This window comes from Barbus barbus (assembly GCF_936440315.1).
Source record: "Barbus barbus genome assembly, chromosome: 4".
Classification (NCBI taxonomy): domain Eukaryota; kingdom Metazoa; phylum Chordata; class Actinopteri; order Cypriniformes; family Cyprinidae; genus Barbus; species Barbus barbus.
Genome location: NC_136732.1, coordinates 880,274 through 902,517, shown reverse-complemented (window position 1 = coordinate 902,517; position 22,244 = coordinate 880,274). Strand labels below are relative to the sequence as shown.

General features: G+C 40.3%; 1 protein-coding gene across 3 annotated transcripts in view; it reads left to right on the top strand.

The window, feature by feature from the left end:
* Window positions 1-79: 79 nt before the first annotated feature.
* LOC306866486 (protein NLRC3-like) overlaps window positions 80-22,244 on the top strand; it is a 43,497-nt gene continuing 21,332 nt past the window's right edge. Inside the window, exons 1-4 of one of the 3 annotated variants that reach the window (XM_079411723.1) lie at window positions 80-188; window positions 5,035-5,151; window positions 16,810-16,926; window positions 17,386-19,260. In XM_079411723.1, coding sequence (XP_079267849.1) covers window positions 5,102-5,151; window positions 16,810-16,926; window positions 17,386-19,260 — 2,042 coding nt within the window. In that variant the 5' untranslated portion in view covers window positions 80-188; window positions 5,035-5,101. The remainder of the gene's footprint in view (window positions 189-5,034; window positions 5,152-16,809; window positions 16,927-17,385; window positions 19,261-22,244) is intronic. The other 2 variants (XM_079411724.1, XM_079411725.1) reach the window with 2 other exon arrangements.

Here is a 22,244-nt window from a genome sequence, read left to right as displayed (position 1 = left end):
TCTGGCTTCCTACTTGTCGAAGCACTGCTCTGAGATTGATGGTCTGCTCCACTAGAGGGAGCACGATTGTTTTTATAGAGGGGTTAAATCAGCTGACTGTAACGAAAGTGAAAGAAAAGAAAAGAAGCAGCTTTAAAGCCATTGCAAGGCTTTAAACACCGCGTATGTAAACGGCTGCTTATTTTGTGGTAAGTTCAGAACATATTCTTCTTGTAACCATGTAGTCATATACTAAATGAGCTGCTATTTGGGTTTCATACCCGAACTGTTACATTTGGCTGCTTAACCGCTCTGACCAAAACGGCAGAAACACCAACAAATAGAGGTTAAAGGGACTGCTCATTATTTGTTACTCACTATGGTGTTGTTCTAATGTTGTCTGCCCTTCTTTCTTTCGGACCACAAAAAGAGAAATAAAAAAATGTCTTGCTCCATATAATAGCACTGAATAATGACCAGCTTCGAACTTTAAGATGAATGCCTTAAAAAGGAGCCTACCTATGAGACTATAGTGTTCTGGGGGGTATACAGTTTAGTGTAAACTAAAATTGAAGTAAATAATGACTGCAATGTCATTTTGATGTGAACTATGCTTTTAAGTAGATTACGTTTTTATATGTACTCAAACATAATGTTAGTTCACACCAAGAATGATAAATGAACAATATCACGTGGTATGACTCTATATCAGCATGATACCGTGCTAATATAGAGGGAACTACAAGTGTGATATTGCGTTCATACAACAGTTCGACAACACACGTATGTAAATAAGGAACAACCACAGAGTGTCTTAAAAAGTTTTTGTGTGTGGAAATACTTCCTTTCGCCATGGATTCAAACCTCAAGCTAACAGTTGAACAGATGAGCACAAGCCTCTGCTACTAATCCAGGTTACATTCCTTTTCAAGATAGTCTCTCAACGCTAAAGGGTAATCGGCAATTCCATGCAAATGTCAACCTTACCATGAAAAAATAAAGTTTTTACCAGAACAAAACCCTGTTTAAATTGTGAGTTCAGGTCTGTATTGTACTGCTTTAACATGCTTTAATAGAAATGTGAAGGAAATCGCTGTTTATCCAACACATATGAGGAGTGCACCTATAGTAAAGATATGTTTTCATTCCACTGTATTTCATCTTTTCAAATGAGATATCAAAGACTGCCCATTTTTTTAAATGTATGTCAACAGTAAGTATTTTGTGGAAAGATGGAGGCCTGTCTGAAAAGTAAACAAACTCACTTAGTCTAAACAGCGATGATTCTTGGATTTGTAAGGTCTAGATTTATGACGTCAGGACGCTTCAAAGCTATGTCACGTCCATAACATTTAAAGATTACGTTTATATCATATAGTACTTATTAATGCAATTAACTTGAAACTTTCTGTACAAAGCCAGCTTATGGCCATGCTAATTATGATCAACAGCTCATCTCCATTATTGGCTCTTATCAACCATAATAACGTGACCGTTATGGGCACTTCATATTAAATCATATGCATAGCCTGTGTATGGCTATATTGCTGTGATCTGTTTCAGGCTTTCCATAACATTTTAGAAATTAATTCATTGTAACATTTCAGAAATTGCATTCTCAATGAGAACATCGCAGAGATTTAGACTGCTTTTGCTGTCCCTATCTGTGTTCATTACAAATCTTCTTTGGTTTTATTTGTTATCTGTTAGATCTTTTTAACGTCAAATATAGCCTTCAATTTATAGGTTATAACTGCATCTGTCTCAGATGTAGATTGGTGAAGATATATTTTAATGTGGATTCCAAACTCTAGCATTAACCTATATAAACGTGCTACAATCTTGGCCCATATTTAAGTGTTTGTGCAGAATATTAATGCGCATACCTGACAGGGAGGCAGGCGCCCGTGTGATCACTTGCTTTTATTTCTGATGATGAAGCAACTTAAAATCAGTCGAAACTGATTTTATGTAAATTCATCAAACAAAACGTTGTGATTTTGTAAAGTAATGAAAACAAACAGGATATGCTTTTTGCCGTCTGTCTCTGAACTGGAGCGCGTCTCAAAAAAGAACCAAAACTCAGCATGTCTCACATAGGCTACAAGAGAAATATAGCTATAGAAAGCTTGAAATGCATACTTTTAAACAAACCAATTAAAAACTAAATGAAATACTCCCTGATTATGTAATCTGTATGAAGGTTACATTTCTCTCTAAAGGCACGTACAGTAGGCTACTGTGGCGACGAGAGTCAGCACTGTGAATTTCATCTTGCAGCTGACAAGAAAACATTAGTTTATTAATAAATAATTAAAATGTCTCATTTTTCTATACATTAATAATCATTAATTTAATCTACTTTTGTCTGTGCTTTGTGGAAAACTTTACACGTGTGCTTGAGTGGAATATATTGAAGGATTATGGGCCTATTGATTTAATATAAATGTGCTATTACTTAAATAATGGCTTAAACGAACGAACTAGAACAATCTTTAGTGGGGGGCAGCCCTATTAAACACCCTCTAGACGTCTCTGTTAAAGTTTTTAAAGCATTTTATACGTGTTTCCATTGTCTGATAAATTCCACTTTCAGAACCGTCACGGAGAGATGTCACGTCTGTAACATTCATTTTTCCTCTGACACAAAAATGAAAACTTAAACAAAATTGATATTTTAGGTTTTATAAATGGCCAACCCTTCTCCATTCTGCAGATATTGTTACTTCTGGTTTGTGCATTGTAATTCACAGAAAGTCTACAAAATATGTTGTCTCCCAGAAACTTGTGTTATTTTTTGTCACGTCTGTAAAGCATGGGTATTTCCCTCATTTAAAATATAAAACAGGTTTATAGACTGAAACTTTTCTGATATCTGGGTTTAGAAAAATATAAAGAGATTGTTCAATATAATGGTAAAGAATACAGTTTATGAGAATTTGTATTTCAGGTTTTGACTACGAATGTCACGTCCGTAACGCAGGAATTGCCTCATATGTACATTCGTGCCACAAGCAGCAAATGCAGTAGATGGTACAACCATTACCCATAAGCACATACCTGGCAACAGCTTCTCACCAGGGCTAATGCACAGTTGTGGGGCTTACCAGCCCTAACAGCACACATACAGTACTTCGGGCTGATGTTGACCCAACATACAAAATTCCATCTGCATATTTGTTTCCTATGGGGATGTCACTCAGGGAGCATTTGCTAATCAGGAATATGTCGGCGCGATGTTGGCTTCTGATCGCAAAAGCTGTAAATACTGGTTCACCGGCGTTTCGTTACGGACCACCCGTGGCACCCGCCGCTGATTTATAATAAAACAATACACACCACTCTCAATAACAGTATATGTAATATGTTAAATGAAAATATTAATATTTACATTTATCAGATGCTTTGATCAAAAGTGGAGAATTCACAATTATTTGTAGTCTTTTGAAAATTAACCATGATTTTACTACAGTATTTGCAGTAAAACCATAGTAAAAACAAAATCAACCATAGTTTTACTACAATCACCATGGTTTAAAAGTAGAGGGTCTGTTCTTTGTTTTGGTGTATTGCATGTTCAGATATTCATACAACAAAATATTCTGGGGGTCATTTAAATTTGAGTGAAAATCATCAAAAATGCTGGTGGTGGCTTTTTTCAAAAACGCTTTTGGGGAAAGGCTTAATTCCACAGTCAGTTTCTTCAACCCAGGGAAGAGCACTGCAGTGAGACACTCTTGCGTTCCTCCCCCCCTTCCACAGACACCTGCTGATTGTTGACTCTGTCTGGGTCCTGATCAAGGCTGTCGCCATGGCAACTTGCTGTGTCGCTATCACAATCTGCGGACTGAGTCAACTTTGATTTGAAAGCCAGCGTGGCGGCTCTCCAGGCCTACAAATACACGAACTACATACATACACACATACATTCGCACATATATACAGGCATTCACCTCCCCACCCCCGATCCCTCGCCTTCGCCGCTTTGTACCGCCAGTTTGACAAGCGGGTCTGTGACCAGCGCCGAGAATGGCTGCAGGACCGGATGGCTGCTTGTCGGAGCTGGATTACCTCCCCTGTTGCAAAGCCGTGTGTCTATGTTGTTTTGACTATGTGCTTTTGTTGCTGGGGTGTTTTTCCTGTTCTCACACTGCACTCCCAAACGAGCATAGTCTGGGGGTTATTTTTTTCTCCCCCTCCTTCCTCATGTTATGTTGTATTTCTTCCTAAATTCCCTGTCTTCCTGTCCTGTCTACCCCCTTGTCATATTGTATGTATGTATGGACAGGTTGATGGCTAATTTCGCTGGTACTTGTGACTAGTGACAATAAAGGGCTACTACTACTACAGTGTAATGCTACGCATTTATTCTCAAAATATTGTGACTTTAATCTCGTAATCTTTTTATTAATTTATATTTTATTTTATTTGATGTGGCACTAAAACACCATCGTAGATCTTGCCCTAGGTGTTTAAGCGCAGACTGTTGTTCCTTGCGCCACCTGGTGGATATTGAAAAAATCTGAAAAAGCGCCTGCAGGGAGCTCCGTGATGACGAATTGCAGGCTGTTGCATGAAAAAATGTGCATTCTTAATGGCCACATCTGTAGTAGCATCACAGAGAGACACAATAATTACTTTCCTGAACCTGCACTGTCTGAATCTGGAACTTTAATTTGATCTCGATGGATGTGTTTTTCTAATTAAATAAATGTAAAATTATAGTGCATTCAAGCTATGCAATAAGACAGGAGACAGTGGTTGAGATCAGAGATTGACAGCAAACAGACCAGCAAACATCGATGGCAACATCGTGTCCCTTGGCAAAAATAGTTGTGGTAGGACAGCATAAATCAGTAAAAATATGTAACAGAACATTTCATATGTAACAAAATACATTCAGATACGTTTGTACATATCAGATTTGTTTTTGTAACTAGTTTTCAACCATGACGGGACATGTCAGAGGAACGTCTTTTCAACGGTCATTAAACAGCCAAATGTTTTTGGGAGCAAACAGTTCTGATATGCTGTTTTGTCCATTGTCACGGTCAGCAGGTGTAAGAGACTGAGATCAGAGTCTCCAGAACCCAGTGGTGTGTCTGTGAAGAGTAATGCATCTATGATGGATCCCCCTACACTCAGTGAGGCAGGAGTCACCTCTGACCCCAGGTAAAACACTTGCCATTTTTACACTAGCCAAATGCTTTTATCAGAATCAGAAATAGCTTTATTGCCAAGTGTGCTTACACACACAAGGAATTTGTCTTGGTGACGGGAGCTTCAAGTGCACAGACAGGATGTCATGCACTCCTGTCTGTGCAACCAAAAAAAAAAAAAAGATTAAAAATAAATATGTAAAAACAATACACAAAAGACAAAAAGGCAATAGAGAATATATTGTATGTACAGAAGTGCTATATACAAATTATGCTAGGGAATTTGGATCGATGTAAGATATGTAAAATCAATAACATATGTGTCACGAATCTGCGCCATGAATTTCCATTTGTTCACCACCAGAGGTCACCCGCTCACCACATGGACTTTCACCCTACACAGCACATTGGACTCCATTTCCCACCATCCATTGCACTCACTAATCGCTCACAGCTGTGAACTATCACCCAATCACACACACACTTTATAAGCCTTGGACTTTCTCTGTTTCACTGCCGAGTATTGTCTAGCCCAGCTACCTTACGAAGTGGTCCCAGTTTATCTTGGTTGATTCAGTTTATCTTGTTTGATTTCCTGTGTTTTGATTCCTGCCGTGTTCCTGGCTTATTCTCTCTGCCTTGCCCTGTTTGGATACTGTTTGCTGATCGTCGACCCACACTTGCTCTAGGATTGCTCTTGTGTTTTACCTATGCCATACCGGTTTTCTCCCATTGACCCTGCCTGTATTACGACCATGGTTGCTAATAAAGCCTTGCAAATGGATCCGCACGTCTCACGTCTCGTCGACCCCGTAACAATATATGGATAGTTGGGTATTGTACATGTTTTATTGTACAGTGTGGAGAACATTAACTGGTGCTCAGTATTCTGTAACGCCAAAAAGACGGCAACAGTTCAAAGACAAAGTGTGCTAGGTAAGAGGGGTCCAGAGTGATTTTACCAGTCCTTTTGCTCACTCTGGATAAGTACAGTTCTTGGAGAGTGGGGAGGGTTGTACCAATGATTTGCTCAGCAGTCCGGACTACTCTCCGTAGTCTTCTGAGGTCAGATTTGGTAGCTGAACTGAACCAGACAGTTATAGAAGTGCAGAGGACGTGTTCAATGATGGCTGAGTAGAACTGTTTCAGTTTATTTATTTACGGTTTCAGTTTTAACTCACTGTTTATTTAAATGAACGTACACTGAATTCCAGGTGCCTGCAGTCAGTGGGTGAGCAGTAGCACACTTATCTGAACCTTCAAGGGATAGTTCACCCAAAAATGAAAATTCTATCATTAATTACTCACTCTCATGTTGTTCCAAACCCGTAAGACCTTTGTTCATCTTCAGAACACAAATTAAGATATTTTTGATGAGATCCGAGAGCTGTCTGACCCTCCACAGCAAAGGTACTACCACGATCAAGGCACAGAAACAGTAAGTACATCGGTAAAATAGTCCATGTGACATCAGTGGTTCAAACACGTCCCGGGATTGATTCCGGGATCAATCCCGGGTTGGGGACCTAGTAACATTGCCGGGTTCAGTCCCGGAACGAGTGCTGTGTGAACAAAAGCCAGAACCAATGCCGTAAAGGCTGATGATGTGCGTTATCATGCGACTCTTTTACCGGGTGTTTTGAAGGCAGATCAACATTCACACAACGAAAAATGTGTAAACTGCAATGAAGCAGCGATCGGAGCTCCTCACTAGCCGCGCTGAAGGAAATCGTTCACCAGTTCTGTGAAATGGTGCGCGGCTCATTATACACGTCACATGAAATGTCATGTGTCTTTACGGGATCTTTACGGGTTGTGTGTGAACGCACGCACAGATTCCGGAAAATCACTGGCAGTGTGAGTGAACCAAAATCTAACGATCCCGGGATGATTCCCGGAACACATTACCCGTGTATTTTCCGGAATCTCTGTGTCAAAGAGGCTTTAAGGAGCTTTCATTTCAATCTACAGGCTAATGAAAGTTTTGAAAGAAAAATTCTGACCTTAGCTGTTAGTTGCACATTCATGAGACTCTAATCACATCGCAATTTACTCTGATTTGCACCAAAAGAAGAAAAAAAAATAACAAAATAAAATCAAGATTAACCGGCTGAAATGCGACATGAACTGCCTATAAATCCTACAAAAACTAGGTTATTGCCTTAGAATGTTTAGATTACATTTAAGGAGGTGTGCATTCTGCCATAATAAAATGATAGAAAAGAAAGGTGGTTTATTGTTATGAGTGTTATAGGCTAGGCACTATAGTCACATTAAGGCTTGAAACTGACATTTAATAATTTGCTGATGTATTTCAGCAGGTCACGCATACTTATTAGTTATCTGGTCTTTTTTTAACACATCTATTCCCGTATACAGAGCCTATGACATGCCGAAAATTGTCAATGAATTAAGAAATTGATCGCTTTTTATGATTTGTTCCTTTGTATTAATTAAAACGTGTTTAAATAATAATTAAACCATTTATTAAATAATAATAATAATAATAATACTGATAGTAATACTGTTTCGTATTCGGAGTTTCGGTGTGCGGGAGATTGGGGGAATCCATAAAATGTAAAAAATAAAAAATGAATTAGACAACACAATACAAATTAAGAATTTTGTCATTTGGTTAGGCTTGATATGTAGCCTATAAGCAGGGCCAGACGGAATCTGCGGACTTTTTTGGCTATTTCTGTGCAGAATTTTTTGAAAAATCTGTGGAATTCTGCGGAATGGTTTTAAGAGTATAGGAGAGCACAGAAAGCCGAAAACATTACAAATAACATGAAAAAATATTCACTTAACTTTTATTTAAGGTTTACAATACAAATAATTTTGGAATAACTGGTTTGTTAAACAAAGCTAGGTCTCTTTTATACTAAATCCACTAAAAGGTAACATTTCTTTATAAATTGTGCACAAATCATCAACTAAACATTTGCATTTCATCAAAGACTATAGAAATACTCTGATATTATTCAACAATAAATAAATATGCATGCACAAATAAACAATAAATATAAATAAATAAGGTACTTTTAACAACTATAAATAGATAAATAAAGTGGTGTGGCAATCAATTAAACATTAAAAATAAATGCAGTACATTAGAAAACTAATTTAGTAATAATTTATAGTAATTTAGTAGTAAAAATAGTAATTTACAATCAGTAATACTTTTTGCATCAAATAAAAAGTTATTTACATTATTTACATCAGAAAAACTACTGGATGCGAGTGAAGTTGGAATGTAGATGTGTTAATCTCTGGAGTTAAATTTGGCAATCAGCATCATTTTAACATTCTCCTCTGTTAGGCTGCGTCTGTGTTCTGTTAGAAGTGCGGAATAGTGAGAAAAAAGCCTCTCCACATCCACTGAAGTAGTAGGGAGATGCGGGTACAGTGCAGCTAGTGGGGCGAATGTTGGTATTCGATCTTCCCTGGCAGCCCACCACTCCACCGCACAAACCTCAGCTGCATCACTCTTGTCCATCCGGAGGTAGCGATGCCACTCTTCTGTGGAGACATTACTCAGTGCAGGGACAACTTGAACATAATTTTCAATATCAGGTTTTAAACCGGATACCTTGGCAGGATCAAAGATTGGGAGGACTTTGAATAGTTCAGTGCAAGGATGTCTCTCCATCACTGCCTGTAGCTTGGTAAAACATTCTGCCATTGCTTCTTTAAACAGCTCTGAACAAGTGTACCTCTCATCCTCATTTAACTCATTCAGTTGCTCTCTAGTCTTGGGTCGCCAATCCTCAGCATCTGCAGTGCGGCCATACTCAAACAGCATACTGAGGTCCTCCATCTGGCTGAAGATACTGGCAGCTGTGGGTCTGGAGGTTTCTTCCAGTTTGATTAAGGTGGCAAGGATATCGGCGCTGTGCTCCACAATAAAGGAGGCCTGGACTTTCAGGAGCTTTCCGTTCTCCTCTAACAGAACTCCTAGGTCCCGCACAGCTTTAGAGGTTGGTGGCAGTGTTGGGATGAAGCCTTGCAAGGCATTCATATTTTCTGCCAGATATTGCACAGCTTTTATCCAGGATCCCCATCTTGTCTGTACAGCAAAGACTGGCATGAGAGGAGACAGGCCCTGCTGCATCATGAAGGCCCTCAATTCAAGACGACGTTTGGGTGACTGGCAGAAAACCCGCTTTACCAAAGCACACAGAATTAAATTTGAAACAGTTTTAATTGGTTCAGTAGACACATTAAATTCAACTTTCAATTATTTAAACTAATATATATATATATTCAGACTTATGTACCCTCTAGAAGTTTGCGTTCAAGTGAACAGCGCTTTATTGTTCATCCCAAAGAGACACAAATCACTTTGACAGACGTTTACATTAAATGTTCCCTCCCGGTGGAATGACCTGCCCAACTCAATCCCAGCAGCGGAGCCCTTAGCCATCTTCAAGAATCAGCTCTTCCATCTTTCTTTGACCCTCTAACTCTAGCATTCTCTATAATTCTAATTCTTTAAAAACAAAAAACAAAACAAAAAACTAGCTTTTCTAATCTTTTTGTATTTCATCTGTTTTCTTTTTATTCATTATAAAATTAACAAAGGCAAAAAAAGGCCTCTAACACTAGCTTGCTCTATTCTTTTTCTAAAAAAAAAAAAAAACCTTGCTACATGTACTGCGTTAAGCTAACTGAGACTTCTCATAGCACTTGCATATCATTGCTATTTTGTTGATTTTGATTGCTTCCATTGTCCTCATTTGTAAGTCACTTTGGATAAATGACTAAATGTAAATATATCAAAGCAAAATAAAAGAGCTATACAAACTGTTAATACGTTGTAGTGCTGGGTGGTAGGATGACCCCCACAAAGCCCCCACCCCCCTGTATATTCTTCTTTACTTGACAGGGCTTAATATTATAAACATAAAATATAACCATTGCATAAAAACAAATGTACTATTTATAAAAATGTACTGATGAAACATAAACAATTTTCTTTTCATTGGCAATGTGGTGCACAACAGATGCTCAGGCTGGTTAAATTTTAAACATGGATGCAAAAATTCAGAAATTGTTTGATATTCTTTAAAAATGTTTGATATTCCTTATTAATATTACTTTGAGAAGTTCATTCTACCACACAATATAGCAATATATTTCTGTCATAAAGTTAAAACAAACTTTTATTTTGGCGGATTGTAGTGAAGAGCTTTGAGTTTGCGTGTGTATGACGATAGTTTTCTGAAATGGAGAAATCTTAGTGCAGTGACTCGGATGATGTCGGAGATGAAGTTCATGTCCTCATATAGTGAGACGGCCGAGCGTCATGCGTACTTGAGTATGTGTAGTAGTTGACACTGCGGCGCTCATTCAGAGAGACGTGCAGAACACGCAGATGTCAGGATAAAGGTTTTTTTCGTTTTACAGACAATCGTGACTTTATCGTGACTTGATACTTTGTTGGCCATTGATTTTTTTTTTTTCTCCATCTCTGCACCGCTATATCATGGCATTTGAAAAATACACCACCCAGCACTAATACGTTCTCATTTAGCGTGAATTAAGATGAAACACTTTTCATAACTTTACAACACAATAAGTAAATATCACTTTAAATAAAACTTACCAACAGAACTTTGCTTTCGATTCTTGTGGCGAGCGGATTTGAGATGTTCCAGTGCCATCTGTCGCCTCAAGTAATCGACGGAGTGCTGACAGGATTTACAGAACATCATTCCCCCATCCTCATAAAAGTCATTACCAAATTCTTTTGCTCTGTCCCGTGCCGTAATTTTTGCAGACAGGTGACGTTTTTTCAACTCTGCCGCGGTTAGTTTTATTTTGGACATTTTATGTGTGATATTGTTCATACGCTGCACTCTCACATACGTCACGTCAAACAGCGCAATTTCAAACGCGCACGCGCGCATTGTGTATACTTGATGAGCTGGGGCTACAATCTGCGGAAATCTGCGGAGTTTTCTGCGGATATCTGCGGCCGCGGATTCCGTGCGGGCCTACCTATAAGACATTCATTTACAGCTTTTGTGAAAGTTCTTTTGAAGATTGGAAAAACTCATCTGTGTGCAGATTTAACGCATTTCTCTAAATGATAGAAAACAACCCCTGAATCACAACTTTCATTTCCAAACACAGAAATCTTGTAAAGCCCTGCACAGGCCTCAAATCTAGCCCCTTGCCCGAGATGCTCAGGCCCAGACCTTGTCTGATAGCTTACCAGAATTCTCAGGCCGAGTCCCACTGGAGCCCATGTCTTTTTCTCTCTCTCTCTCTCTCTCTCTCTCTCTCGCTTTAAAATAGTAGTTATTAAAATAGTTCAGCTTTTTTGTTATTGACAAAGTTATATTTCTTTTTGTTTCATTAATAATTCATTTAGAAAAATGTTTGGAACACTTTTTTTTTATTAAATTCAAATTTTAGTTTTTTAAAGTGATGACCAAGTGGAGGGCAGACAGCCGAGTTGATTGTTCGATCAATTTAGCATTCTCAAATCAACACGACTTGCTTAAAATCAAATCTATACTTCAAGCATATTATAATGTTAGTTTAAACATTTAACCTAGATTAAAGTGTGGTGTTAGGCGTATATCTAATCGTTTGTGCAGAGAGTGGAAGCTGAAGCACGCTTATGGAGGCAGCCATGGTCATGGGCAGCCCTAGTTTGAATCCAGTCCGATCCTTTCTTCTATAACTGCACTGATGGCACTTTCGCAGCTGCTGCTGCTAGCGGAGACACATGATCTTGCGTTATTTACACCAGCGTGGCAGATCTTTTTCATCACCATAACTGACAGTTGTCTAAAATATAAAAACTGAATCCATGAAGGACTAATAACGACAGTAAGATGTTATTAATGCATGATCATGATTTGGCTCTGAATTTAGTCCAGCTGGAGGGGGTTGAGGTTAGGGGGCAGTTTTGCGTCATCGTGGGGGTTGAAAGAAAGGTGTGAAACACTTGCTCTTTCATATGGAGAGTGTCTGATTCAGACTTACAGAGCAGGCTTAGGCAAAGTGTCTGTTTCAAGATAAATGCCTGAATGATAGTTGACAATTTGTTTGGCTTTTGCAATTGGCATGCAACGGCATACAGCGTATTATATACAATATAATATGCAGTGTTGCTTGATTTAGTTTTTCTCAGGAGAGACGCAGGGCGTCCGCTAGAGGAACAAAGAAACTGGCTGAAAGAGACGAGCGTCTGCAAAAGAGACAAAACTTTTGTTTTAAATTTATATGCTGCTTTGTACTGTTTTAATTTTTGTCCTGTTTTAATTGTACGTGGCAATGCTGCAGTTGTTTTGGCAATTCAAATGTAAAAATATATTGCAGTAATAAGAAACTGTCCCGCGAGACTTCATGTAGGCCTAATCAAATTTAGTTTCATTATTCTTCTTAAAAATATTAATACTATATTTAAAAAAATATATTAATACTATATTTAAAAAAAATACTATTTAGTAATTATTTAGAAATTAATTTTAGTAATTTATGGTACAGCAGCTGTGGCGACGGGACATGACATCTCTGTTCCCTCCTTCAGGGAACAAGGGTTACATACGTAACAGAGACGTTGCCTTTTGAGCGATCACTTAGCGTCACTTCAGTGACCAACGAATTGGGGATCCCTACCAAAGCGCCATGGAAGCTGCCTCTTCCAGTGTCCTGTGCAAGCCTCCTGCGCCCTTTTTTGGTGTAGGCCAGGGCTCGCAACAAGAAGAAAAGTTACTGTTGTCGTAGCACTACCCACTCAGTGAAATTGGATAACACTGGGAAAATGTACCCGTTCTATTTGGAACAGGAACGTTGCGGAAGCCCATCCTCCCCGAAGGAGGTTTCAGAAGTGCTTACATATGGATAACCGTTTAGGTACATATGGAAGATTAGAGGTGATTGTAATCCTCTCGAGGAATGGCAGAGATATCTGCCGGGGAAACACGGGCTCTGAGGCTATACCGTGGACTTTACACATATGGGATCCACTTAGGTCTCTACATATGGAACCCAGCCCTCTACCGGTTCTCACGGACTCATCGAGTGAGGGCCTCGTGCAAGGCGCTCCACCACATCTGGCTGCCGAGGGGACGGAGGAGCTCAACAGGGCCTACAGTATGGGTACTCTTGAGCAGTTTAGCAAGCCGACACTAGCCGGGGGCCTCTCGGTGCCTCTACCCGTTTGAGGTGAGAACACAGGAGGAGACCGGCTCCACACGAAGGCTATAGAATCAAGCGAACATGTTGGGGATCGCCCAGCCCGCAGCTCTACAAATATCTGTCAGCGAGGCACCACAAGCCAGCGCCCAGGAGGATGAAACACTTCTGGTAGAGTGAGCTCGCAACCTGAACGGGCAGGGCACACCTTGTGCCTGATAAGCCAGGGTGATGGCATCCATTATCCAGTGGAACATCCTCTACTTGGAGATGTCATTACCCTTCTGCCAGCCTCCGTAAGAGACAAAGAGCTGGTCTGAGGTCCTGAAGCTTTTTGTCCGGTCCACATACCATCTTAAGGCGTGGACGGGACAGAGCAAAACTAAGGCTGGGTCTGCCTCCTCTGGGGGCAGTGCTTGCAGGTTCACTACCTGATCCCTGAAGGGAGTAGTAGGAACCTTGGGCACATAGCCGGCCCAAACTCTAGGCATGATTTGTCAACCGAAAATGCGTGCAGGTCCCTTACCCTCTTGATGGAGGCCAATGCAACTAGGAGCAGAGTTTTCATTGACAGAAACTTTAAGGAACCTAAGGAACCTTATGACCATGGTTCCCTACCGACTTCCCTTCCACGGGGTCGTGATTAGCAGCAATAGCAGCAACCTAGACTTTAAGGGTGGAGGGATACAGCCTTCACTCCAACCCCTGCTGCAGAAAGGAAAGCACAACTCTGATCGGGCATCTCCGGGGGTCCTCTCGGTGAGAAAGGGGTAGGTCACCTAGAACCTCCGCATCCCGTTCAGGGACCAGACATGTATTTTCCAGAGGTCTGTTGTACGTGGCCCCCCAGCCGGTGGAGGAGGAGACCTGCTGACCACGGGATGAGGCCGCTCTCCCATGCCCACCTCGGGACTCGGCCATGAAGACAGTGCTGAAGCGGTCTGCTGCTGCAGCAGGGTCTGAGTGTGCGGTGCAACGCTTACCTGGTTCCACGGTTTGGCAGAGGGAGCGTGAGTAGGGCCTTTGACGCTCTTGAACCACCCGCTGCTGCTTGCTGACGAGAGAGGAGGATAAGTGTGGTCTGGGTTTAGCTCGTTCACAACTCTCTGTGCCCACTTGGGACCCAGAGATAGAGGAAACTGCTCTTTTGTTGAGATTTTGGGTGCCATCGACCGTGAGGCCAACGGCGGGACAAATCGGAAAAACAAAAGATTCTCCGTCCGTCTCAGGGCCTCTTGCTCTTCTGTTTACCGCCAGGTTTGGCGGGGGCCTGGGCGGGCTGGTCGGCCTGCCTACACCCGGCTCCACGACGCTGCTTTGCTGGAGGCTACAGGGGGCCACCCTCGGCAACGAGCAGACTGAGGGGCTGCGGCTGGCAAACAGGTGGAGGCAGCAGCTTCCCACCGGGACAGGGTGTGACGAATCGCCTCAGTCTGCTTCTGTGCAGCCGAGAAATGCTGGGCAAAGCTCTCGATCGCGTAGCTGAAGAAGCCTGTATGGGACACGGAGGCATTGAAAAACCGAACTTTGTCAGCATCCCTCATGTCGGCCAGAGATGGCGCTTCTGGACCCTTAGTGTGGACATCGCACAACCCAGAGAACTCGCGGTGACCTTCGTCAATAGGGTCTGGGTTGTGACCACACTTGTGCAGGTCCTTCAACGCTTTAGGGAGTAGGCAGCGCCTCCCTAAGCTGCATAGGTCAGACCATACGAATACCTACAGGCTCAGGAGGAGAGCAACGGATTGCCCCACCAGGTGGAAGCGGTACTGCCTATTTATACTCATCAGCGGCAGCTGAATGCAATCATTGCATACCAATGTGCATTGGCTCATTTAGTTTACACTCGAAGAAGATTGGTTTCTCTGGCGAGATTCCCCAATTCGTCAGTCACCGACATGACTCGAAATGACCGACTGAAAGGGAACTTCATGAGGACGTTTTATTAATTTCCCTTCTTTTCAGTTTCAATGATTTAGCTAAGTCGTGGCCAGGTTTAATTTATTTGTTTCTTGTTTTAGTTAGGTCTAATTAATGGGAACGAAATTATACAGTGTAATTATACTAAAGTCCTGCTAGAGGACTTTGGACCACTGAGCAACAGCCCAGTTCTTTTTCTCTTTAGCCCAGGTAAGATGCTTCTGACAATGTTTCTGTTTCAGAAGTGGCTTGGTAGCCCTTTTACTTAAGACGTCTGAGCGTGGTGACTCTTGATGCACCGACTCCAGCTTCAGTCCACTCCTTGTGAAGCTCTCCCAAGTGTTTGAATCGGCTTTGCTTGACAGTATTCTCAAGCTTGCGGTCATCCCTGTTGCTTGTGCACCTTTTCCTACCCAAATTCTTCCTTCCAGTCAACTTTGCACTTAATATGCTTTGATACAGCACTCCTTGAACAGCCACCCCTTTCAGTAATGACCCTCTGTGACTTACACTCTTTGTGGAGGGTGTCAATGATCGTATTCTGGACCATTGCCAAGTCAGCAGTGTTCCCCATTATTGTGGTTTCAAAGAACAAGTGATACCCAGAATTTATATTGTGGTTATGGTCATTTATTGAAACTCAAATGTAAATATTCTAATATTTTGATACAGATTTTTGACTTTCATTAGCTGTAAGCTCTAATCATCAAAATTAAAACAATGAATCTAAAATATATGAAAGTTTCACCTTTTGAAAAGTTACAAGAAAAAATGAACTTTTTCACCATATTAAAATTTTCTGAGATGCACTTGTATGTAGCCTAGCTTACTGAACTAGGCTACCACTTTTAATGTTCCGATGCAAAGTAAACCACCATTTCTTTAAGGTAATATAAGTCAAGTCAAGTCACCTTTATTTATATAGCGCTTTTAACAATGTAAATTGTGTCAAAGCAACTGCACAATATCAAAAAAGGAAAATAATGTGTCAATAATGTAAAATGAAAAGATTAAAAAAAGATTTTCAGTTAAAAGCATTTCGTTATTGAATTCAGTGATGTCATAATCCAGCTCAGTTCAGTTGAAATAGTGTCTTTGCAATCGATGATATCGCTGGAAATGAAGTATAACACCATTCATATTATATAAATAATACTGCACACACCTGTTAAATGTTTCAAATCTAAAATATGGTAGCTTAGTGTAAATATAAGCACAGGCTCATAGGCTTGACATTTATCCTGCTTGAATTCATTCTAAATAAGAAACGCTCATAACTTCAAGTACTACATTTTCTTTTGTGAATATGAATTATTTTAACTACAATATTTTTCTTTCGTTTTCTGCCAACTGCAGCCGTCAAATGTAACACATCAGCGAAACAAAGCTGACTGTTATTTGTGAAAATGCACTTTGCTGTGTTGGCTTGATAACTTGTGGTTAAAGTGCCTCTCAGCGGTATGCAAATGCATTTTGCAGACATTGCGGCACCCACGGTGGTAGAAAGCTTATTCTGGTTGTCTAAAACAAATAAAAAGAAATTGGCAGCAAACAGCATATAGTCATAATATGCTGTTTTGTCCATTGTCACTGTCAGCAGGTGTAAGAGACTGAGATCAGAGTCTCCAGAACCCAGTGGTGTGTCTGTGAAGAGTAATGCATCTATGATGGATCCCCCTACACTCAGTGAGGCAGGAGTGACCTCTGACCCCAGGTATGATATTTTTTGCATTTGTCAGATCATTTTGATATAAAACGGCTTATTCTAGCAACCTTCACACAAACACACACAAAATCACTTTCCTGACCCTTCACTGTTCCTCGCTATTGAATAAATACCAGCTCAGTGTCATCAGGGACAGAAATCAGGTTTGGTAGGTTATACCCAAAACACCCAGCTGTGTGTCTGTGTAGAGAAACAGTGATGAATTGAATGATGCAGTGATATCTGACCCACGATTAGCATAAGCATTTACTTGTTAATTCACTGTAGTGGATCTCAGATGAATAATGATTTAAGAAATTCAATGAAACAGCACTTTAAATTTGCTACATTATATGTAGCATAGGTACTGCACGGGGGTGGCAAAACAGTATTTGTTAATCAGTATGTATCTGCTGGCCTTTAAGAAACTGAAAAAGTAATTTGCTGCTCTTTTCTTTTTCATTTTAGCAGGAGGGAGATATGTGAGCTGATCAGATCCTCTACATCCCTCTATCAGACTCATATCAGGCAAGAAAGAACTGAAGCAGTCCTGCAGACACACACACTGAAGACTGTAGACCTGCCGAGAGTAAAAGACCAGCACAAAACCAGCATACAGATCAAGTATGAGAGATTATTTGAGGGAAACAAACTCCAAGTGAATGAAACCCTCCTGAACAGGATCTACACACAGCTCTACATCATAGAGGGAGAGAGTGAAGGAGTGAATGAAGAACATGAGGTTTTACAGATGGAGAAAACAGCCAGAACACAACACTCACAAGACACACAGATCTACTGCAATGACATCTTTAAAGCCTCAGCTGAACCAGGATGTGAGGAGAAAGACCAGATCAAGACTGTTCTTACGAAAGGCATCGCTGGAATTGGAAAAACCGTCTCTGTGCAGAAGTTCATTCTGGACTGGGCCGAGGGAAAAGCTAATCAAGATGTAGATTTCATGTTTGTGCTTCCATTTCGAGAGCTGAACTTGATCCAAGATCATCAGTACAGTCTTCACAGACTTCTGCTGGACTTCCATCCTGAACTTCAAGATCTGGACTCAAAGATTTATGAGGATTGTAAAGTTGTGTTCATCTTTGATGGTCTGGATGAAAGCAGAATCACACTGATATTTTCAGATGATCAGCAAGTTTGTGATGTGACTGAGACTTCATCAGTGGGTGTGTTGATGTCAAACCTCATGAAAGGAGAGCTGCTTCCCTCTGCTCTCATCTGGATCACCTCCAGACCAGCAGCAGCCAATCAGATCCCCTCCAAATACATCAACCGTCTGACGGAAATTCAGGGATTCAATGAGCTTCAGAAGGAGGAATATTTCAGGAAGAGAATCAGTGACCAGCATCAAGCCAGCACAATCATCTCACACATCAGAAGAGCAAGAAGCCTCCACATCATGTGCCACATCCCCGTCTTCTGCTGGATCTCATCCACTGTGCTTCAGAAGCTCCTGGAAGAAGATCTGAGTGCAGAAATCCCTCAAACTCTGACTGAAATGTACATCCACTTCCTGCTGATTCAGATCAACTTGAGGAACCAGAAGTATGAAGGGAGAGATCCAAAGAAACTCCTGCAGTCCAACAGAGAAGTGATTGTGAAACTTGCTGAAGTGGCTTTCAAACAGCTGATGAAGGGCAATGTGATGTTCTATGAGGAGGACCTGATTGAGAGCGGCATAGACGTCACTGATGCCTCAGTGTATTCTGGGATCTGCACTGAGATTTTTAAGGAGGAATCTGTGATTCATCAGAGGAAAGTCTACAGCTTCATCCATCTGAGTGTTCAGGAGTTTCTCGCTGCTTTCTATGTGTTTTACTACCACATATACAGCACTACAGAAGCATGTTTTGATTCACTGGAAAATCTCCATAAAAGAGTGGCTGATAAGGTTGTAATGAACAAAAATGGACAGATGGATCTGTTCTTGCGGTTCCTGCTGGGTGTCTCACTGGAATCCAATCAGAGACTCTTACAGGATCTACTGTCACAGACAAAGAACAGCTCAGACAGCATAAGGAGAACCACACGGTACATTAAAGAGAAGATCAAAGATGGACATGGACTCTCCACTGAAAGATCAATCAATCTGTTCCTCTGTCTGCTGGAAGTGAAAGATCAGACTCTGTCCAGAGAGATTCAGGAGTTTGTGAAATCAGACAAACACTCAGAGGAAAAACTCTCTCCTGCTCACTGCTCAACAATCGCCTACATTCTTCAGATGTCAGAGGAGCCGATGGATGAGCTGGACCTCAAGAAATACAACACATCAGATGAAGGTAGAAGAAGACTGGTACCAGCTGTGATCAACTGCACAAAAGCTCTGTAAGTGGTAATCAAACATTCACATAAAAACCTAAATTTTACTGCAGTTAAGGCACATTGATATTGTTACTTTATTAAATAATATTCACAATACTATGGTATTTGTGCCAGTTTAGTGCTTGGCAACAAAGTTTAAGTAATTACTACTTTAATTTATTCAATTCAATTCAAGTTCATTTGTATAGTGGTTTTCAAGATACAAATCATTGCAAAGCAGCTTTACAGAAAATTAAAGTTTCTACATTATATTTAGTAGTAGCTTATCAGTGGTGACTAGTTGTCAGGTTGATGTCCATATGGCAGAAATGTACAGTAAAAGTTAGTTAATGACATGTAATCTAAACCGACAATGAATACTATATTAACAGCAATATTGCAATCAAACTTATAGCATAAATTTGGTAGTTTTGTATGTTGGCATCATCTGAGGTCCTCTGAGGGGTTGGCATCATCTCTTCTCAGATGTTTGGTTATCTCAGATCTTCGTAAGGGCTGGATCCAGACTGAAGCTTGTGTAATTCCTAGTTACCTCGGGACACCAATCCCGTGGCAGAAACAGAAGCAAATAGAGACAAAATTAGCGTAGTTGTTGTTCCAATCAAGAAAAAATTATGCGTTTAACGTGCATTGGGTCTCATTCATGAAACATTCGTAAGTATAGGAGTAAATTCAGAGCAATTTGCGCGTAAAACAGACCTTCCCGAAAACTCTCCTCCAGATTCACAAATGCTTCGTAAACGTCCGATTTGATAGTTAAACGTGTATGTTAATGAATTCCAATCATTCGTAAATAGGCCGCTCGTCCACGCTCATTCACAATTAACATAATCTATGAAAAAAAAACAGCAAACGCACTTGTAAAATATTATAATGGCAGTTCATCAAATTCAGTCATCAGTTTGCCAAAAAGAACACAGAATGTTTTACACACCATTTACACGTGGTAGGGAGCAGGTGTAAATTTCTTTCGTACCAACTAACATTTTGAAAATACGAACATTTTCATGAATCCGAAAATTTATGTTAGAACAGCTTTACGAATGATTTACACAAAAATTAATGAGGCCCAGTGTGTGCAAATGATGATAATGTGCATTTGATCAGATATAACTAATGTACAAAGTCATTAAATATATTAGGTGAATGCTTGGCTAAAGAGATGTGTCTTTAATCTAGATTTAAACACAGAGAGTGTGTCTGAACCCCGTACATTATAGGCTATTCCAGAGTTTGGGAGCCAAATGCGAAAAAACTCTAAAAGTCCAGACTTTTGCAACCTTAGGGAGGGTGATGGATTGTAGCGTGATAGAAGACTAGTTAGGTACGCAGGAGCTAAACCATTGAGGGCTTTTAAAAGTAAGTAGTAATATTTTGTAACTGATACAGAACTTAATAGGTAGCCAGTGTAGAGACTAAAAATTCGAGTTATAGGGTCATATTTTCTTGACCTGGTAAGGACTTTAGCCGCTGCATTTTGGACTACCTGTTGTTTGTTTGTTGAAGATGCAGGACAACCACCTATCAGTGCATTACAATAGTCCAGTCTATAGGTCTTGAATGCATGAACTAGCTTTTCTGCATCAGAAACAGGTATCATATTCCGTAGCTTGGCGTAGCTTTCTAAGGTGGAAGAATGCTGTTTGTGTAACATGGGAAATATGATTTTCAAAAGTTGCTATCTAATATAACACCCACATTTTTGACTGTAGAGAAAGTAACATTACATCCATCTATATGCAAATTGTAATCTAAGAGATTCTGTGAACTGTTTTTTGGTCCAATAAGTAATAACTCTGTTATCCTAATTTAATAGGAGAAAATCATTGGTAATCCAATCTTTTACATCTTTAACACACTCCGTTATTTTAGGTAATTTAGAAGTTTCATCTGGTCTTTTTGAAATAGATAGTTGAGTATCATTAGCATAACAATGGAAACTAATCCTGTATTTTGTAATAATATTCCCAAGGGTCAACATGTATATTGAAAATAGCAGAGGGCTTTTTCCTCTATCTTTCTCTCTACCTACTAGCTTGTACTTATTTGAACAATGACTGAGACTTGGTGTTACGAGCACTTCCTCTGTCTGATTGCCTCTTCAAGATGAATCGTTTTTTGTATTCCCCAATTGTAAGTCGCTTTGGATAAAAGCGTCTGCCAAATGACTAAATGTAAATGTAAATGTGATCGGACAGGGAGGATCTAAACCATCTTAAAGCCTGCCCTTGAATACCCGTATAGTTTTGTAATCGATCTAGGAGTATGTCATTATCTATAGTGTCGAACGCAGCACTAAGATCAAGTAATACTAGCAATGAGATGCAGACTTGATCTGATTCAAGAAGCAAGTCATTTGTCATTTTAACAAGTGCAGTTCCTGTGCTATGATGGAGCCTGAAACCTGACTGAAATTCTTTATTAATCTCTCTTTTTTCAGAAACCAACATCAGAAAGAAGCACAATTGAGCAGAATGTTTTTCAAACATTTTAGACATAAACGGAAGATTTGAAATGGGTCTGTAATTTGCCAGTTCATTAGAATCTAGTTGTGGTTTCTTAATAAGAGGCTTAATAACCGCCAGCTTGAATGGTTTTGGGACGTGACCTAAAGATAACGATGAGTTAATAATATTGAGAAGCGGTTCTTCTGCTACAGGTAACAACTCTTTCAATAAATTAGTGGGTACAGGATCTAATAAATATGTTGTTGATTTAGATGCAGTGATAAGTTTATTTAGCTCTTCCTGTCTTATAGTTGTAAAACACTGCAGTTTTTCTTTGGGTGCGATGAATCAAGCTGAATTACAAGACTTTGCAGGGTAGGCACATCTGGATGTCTCTGGTTGACAGCCAGACCTTCTGTCCAGGTTGGTACAGGGGAGCTTCGGACCTTCGAAGGTCGGCTGTCATTTTGCGCCTACGCACTGCTCGCTGGAGATGGTGGTGAGCAGCGTCCCAGACCCTCTCGCTCTCTGAACCAGTAA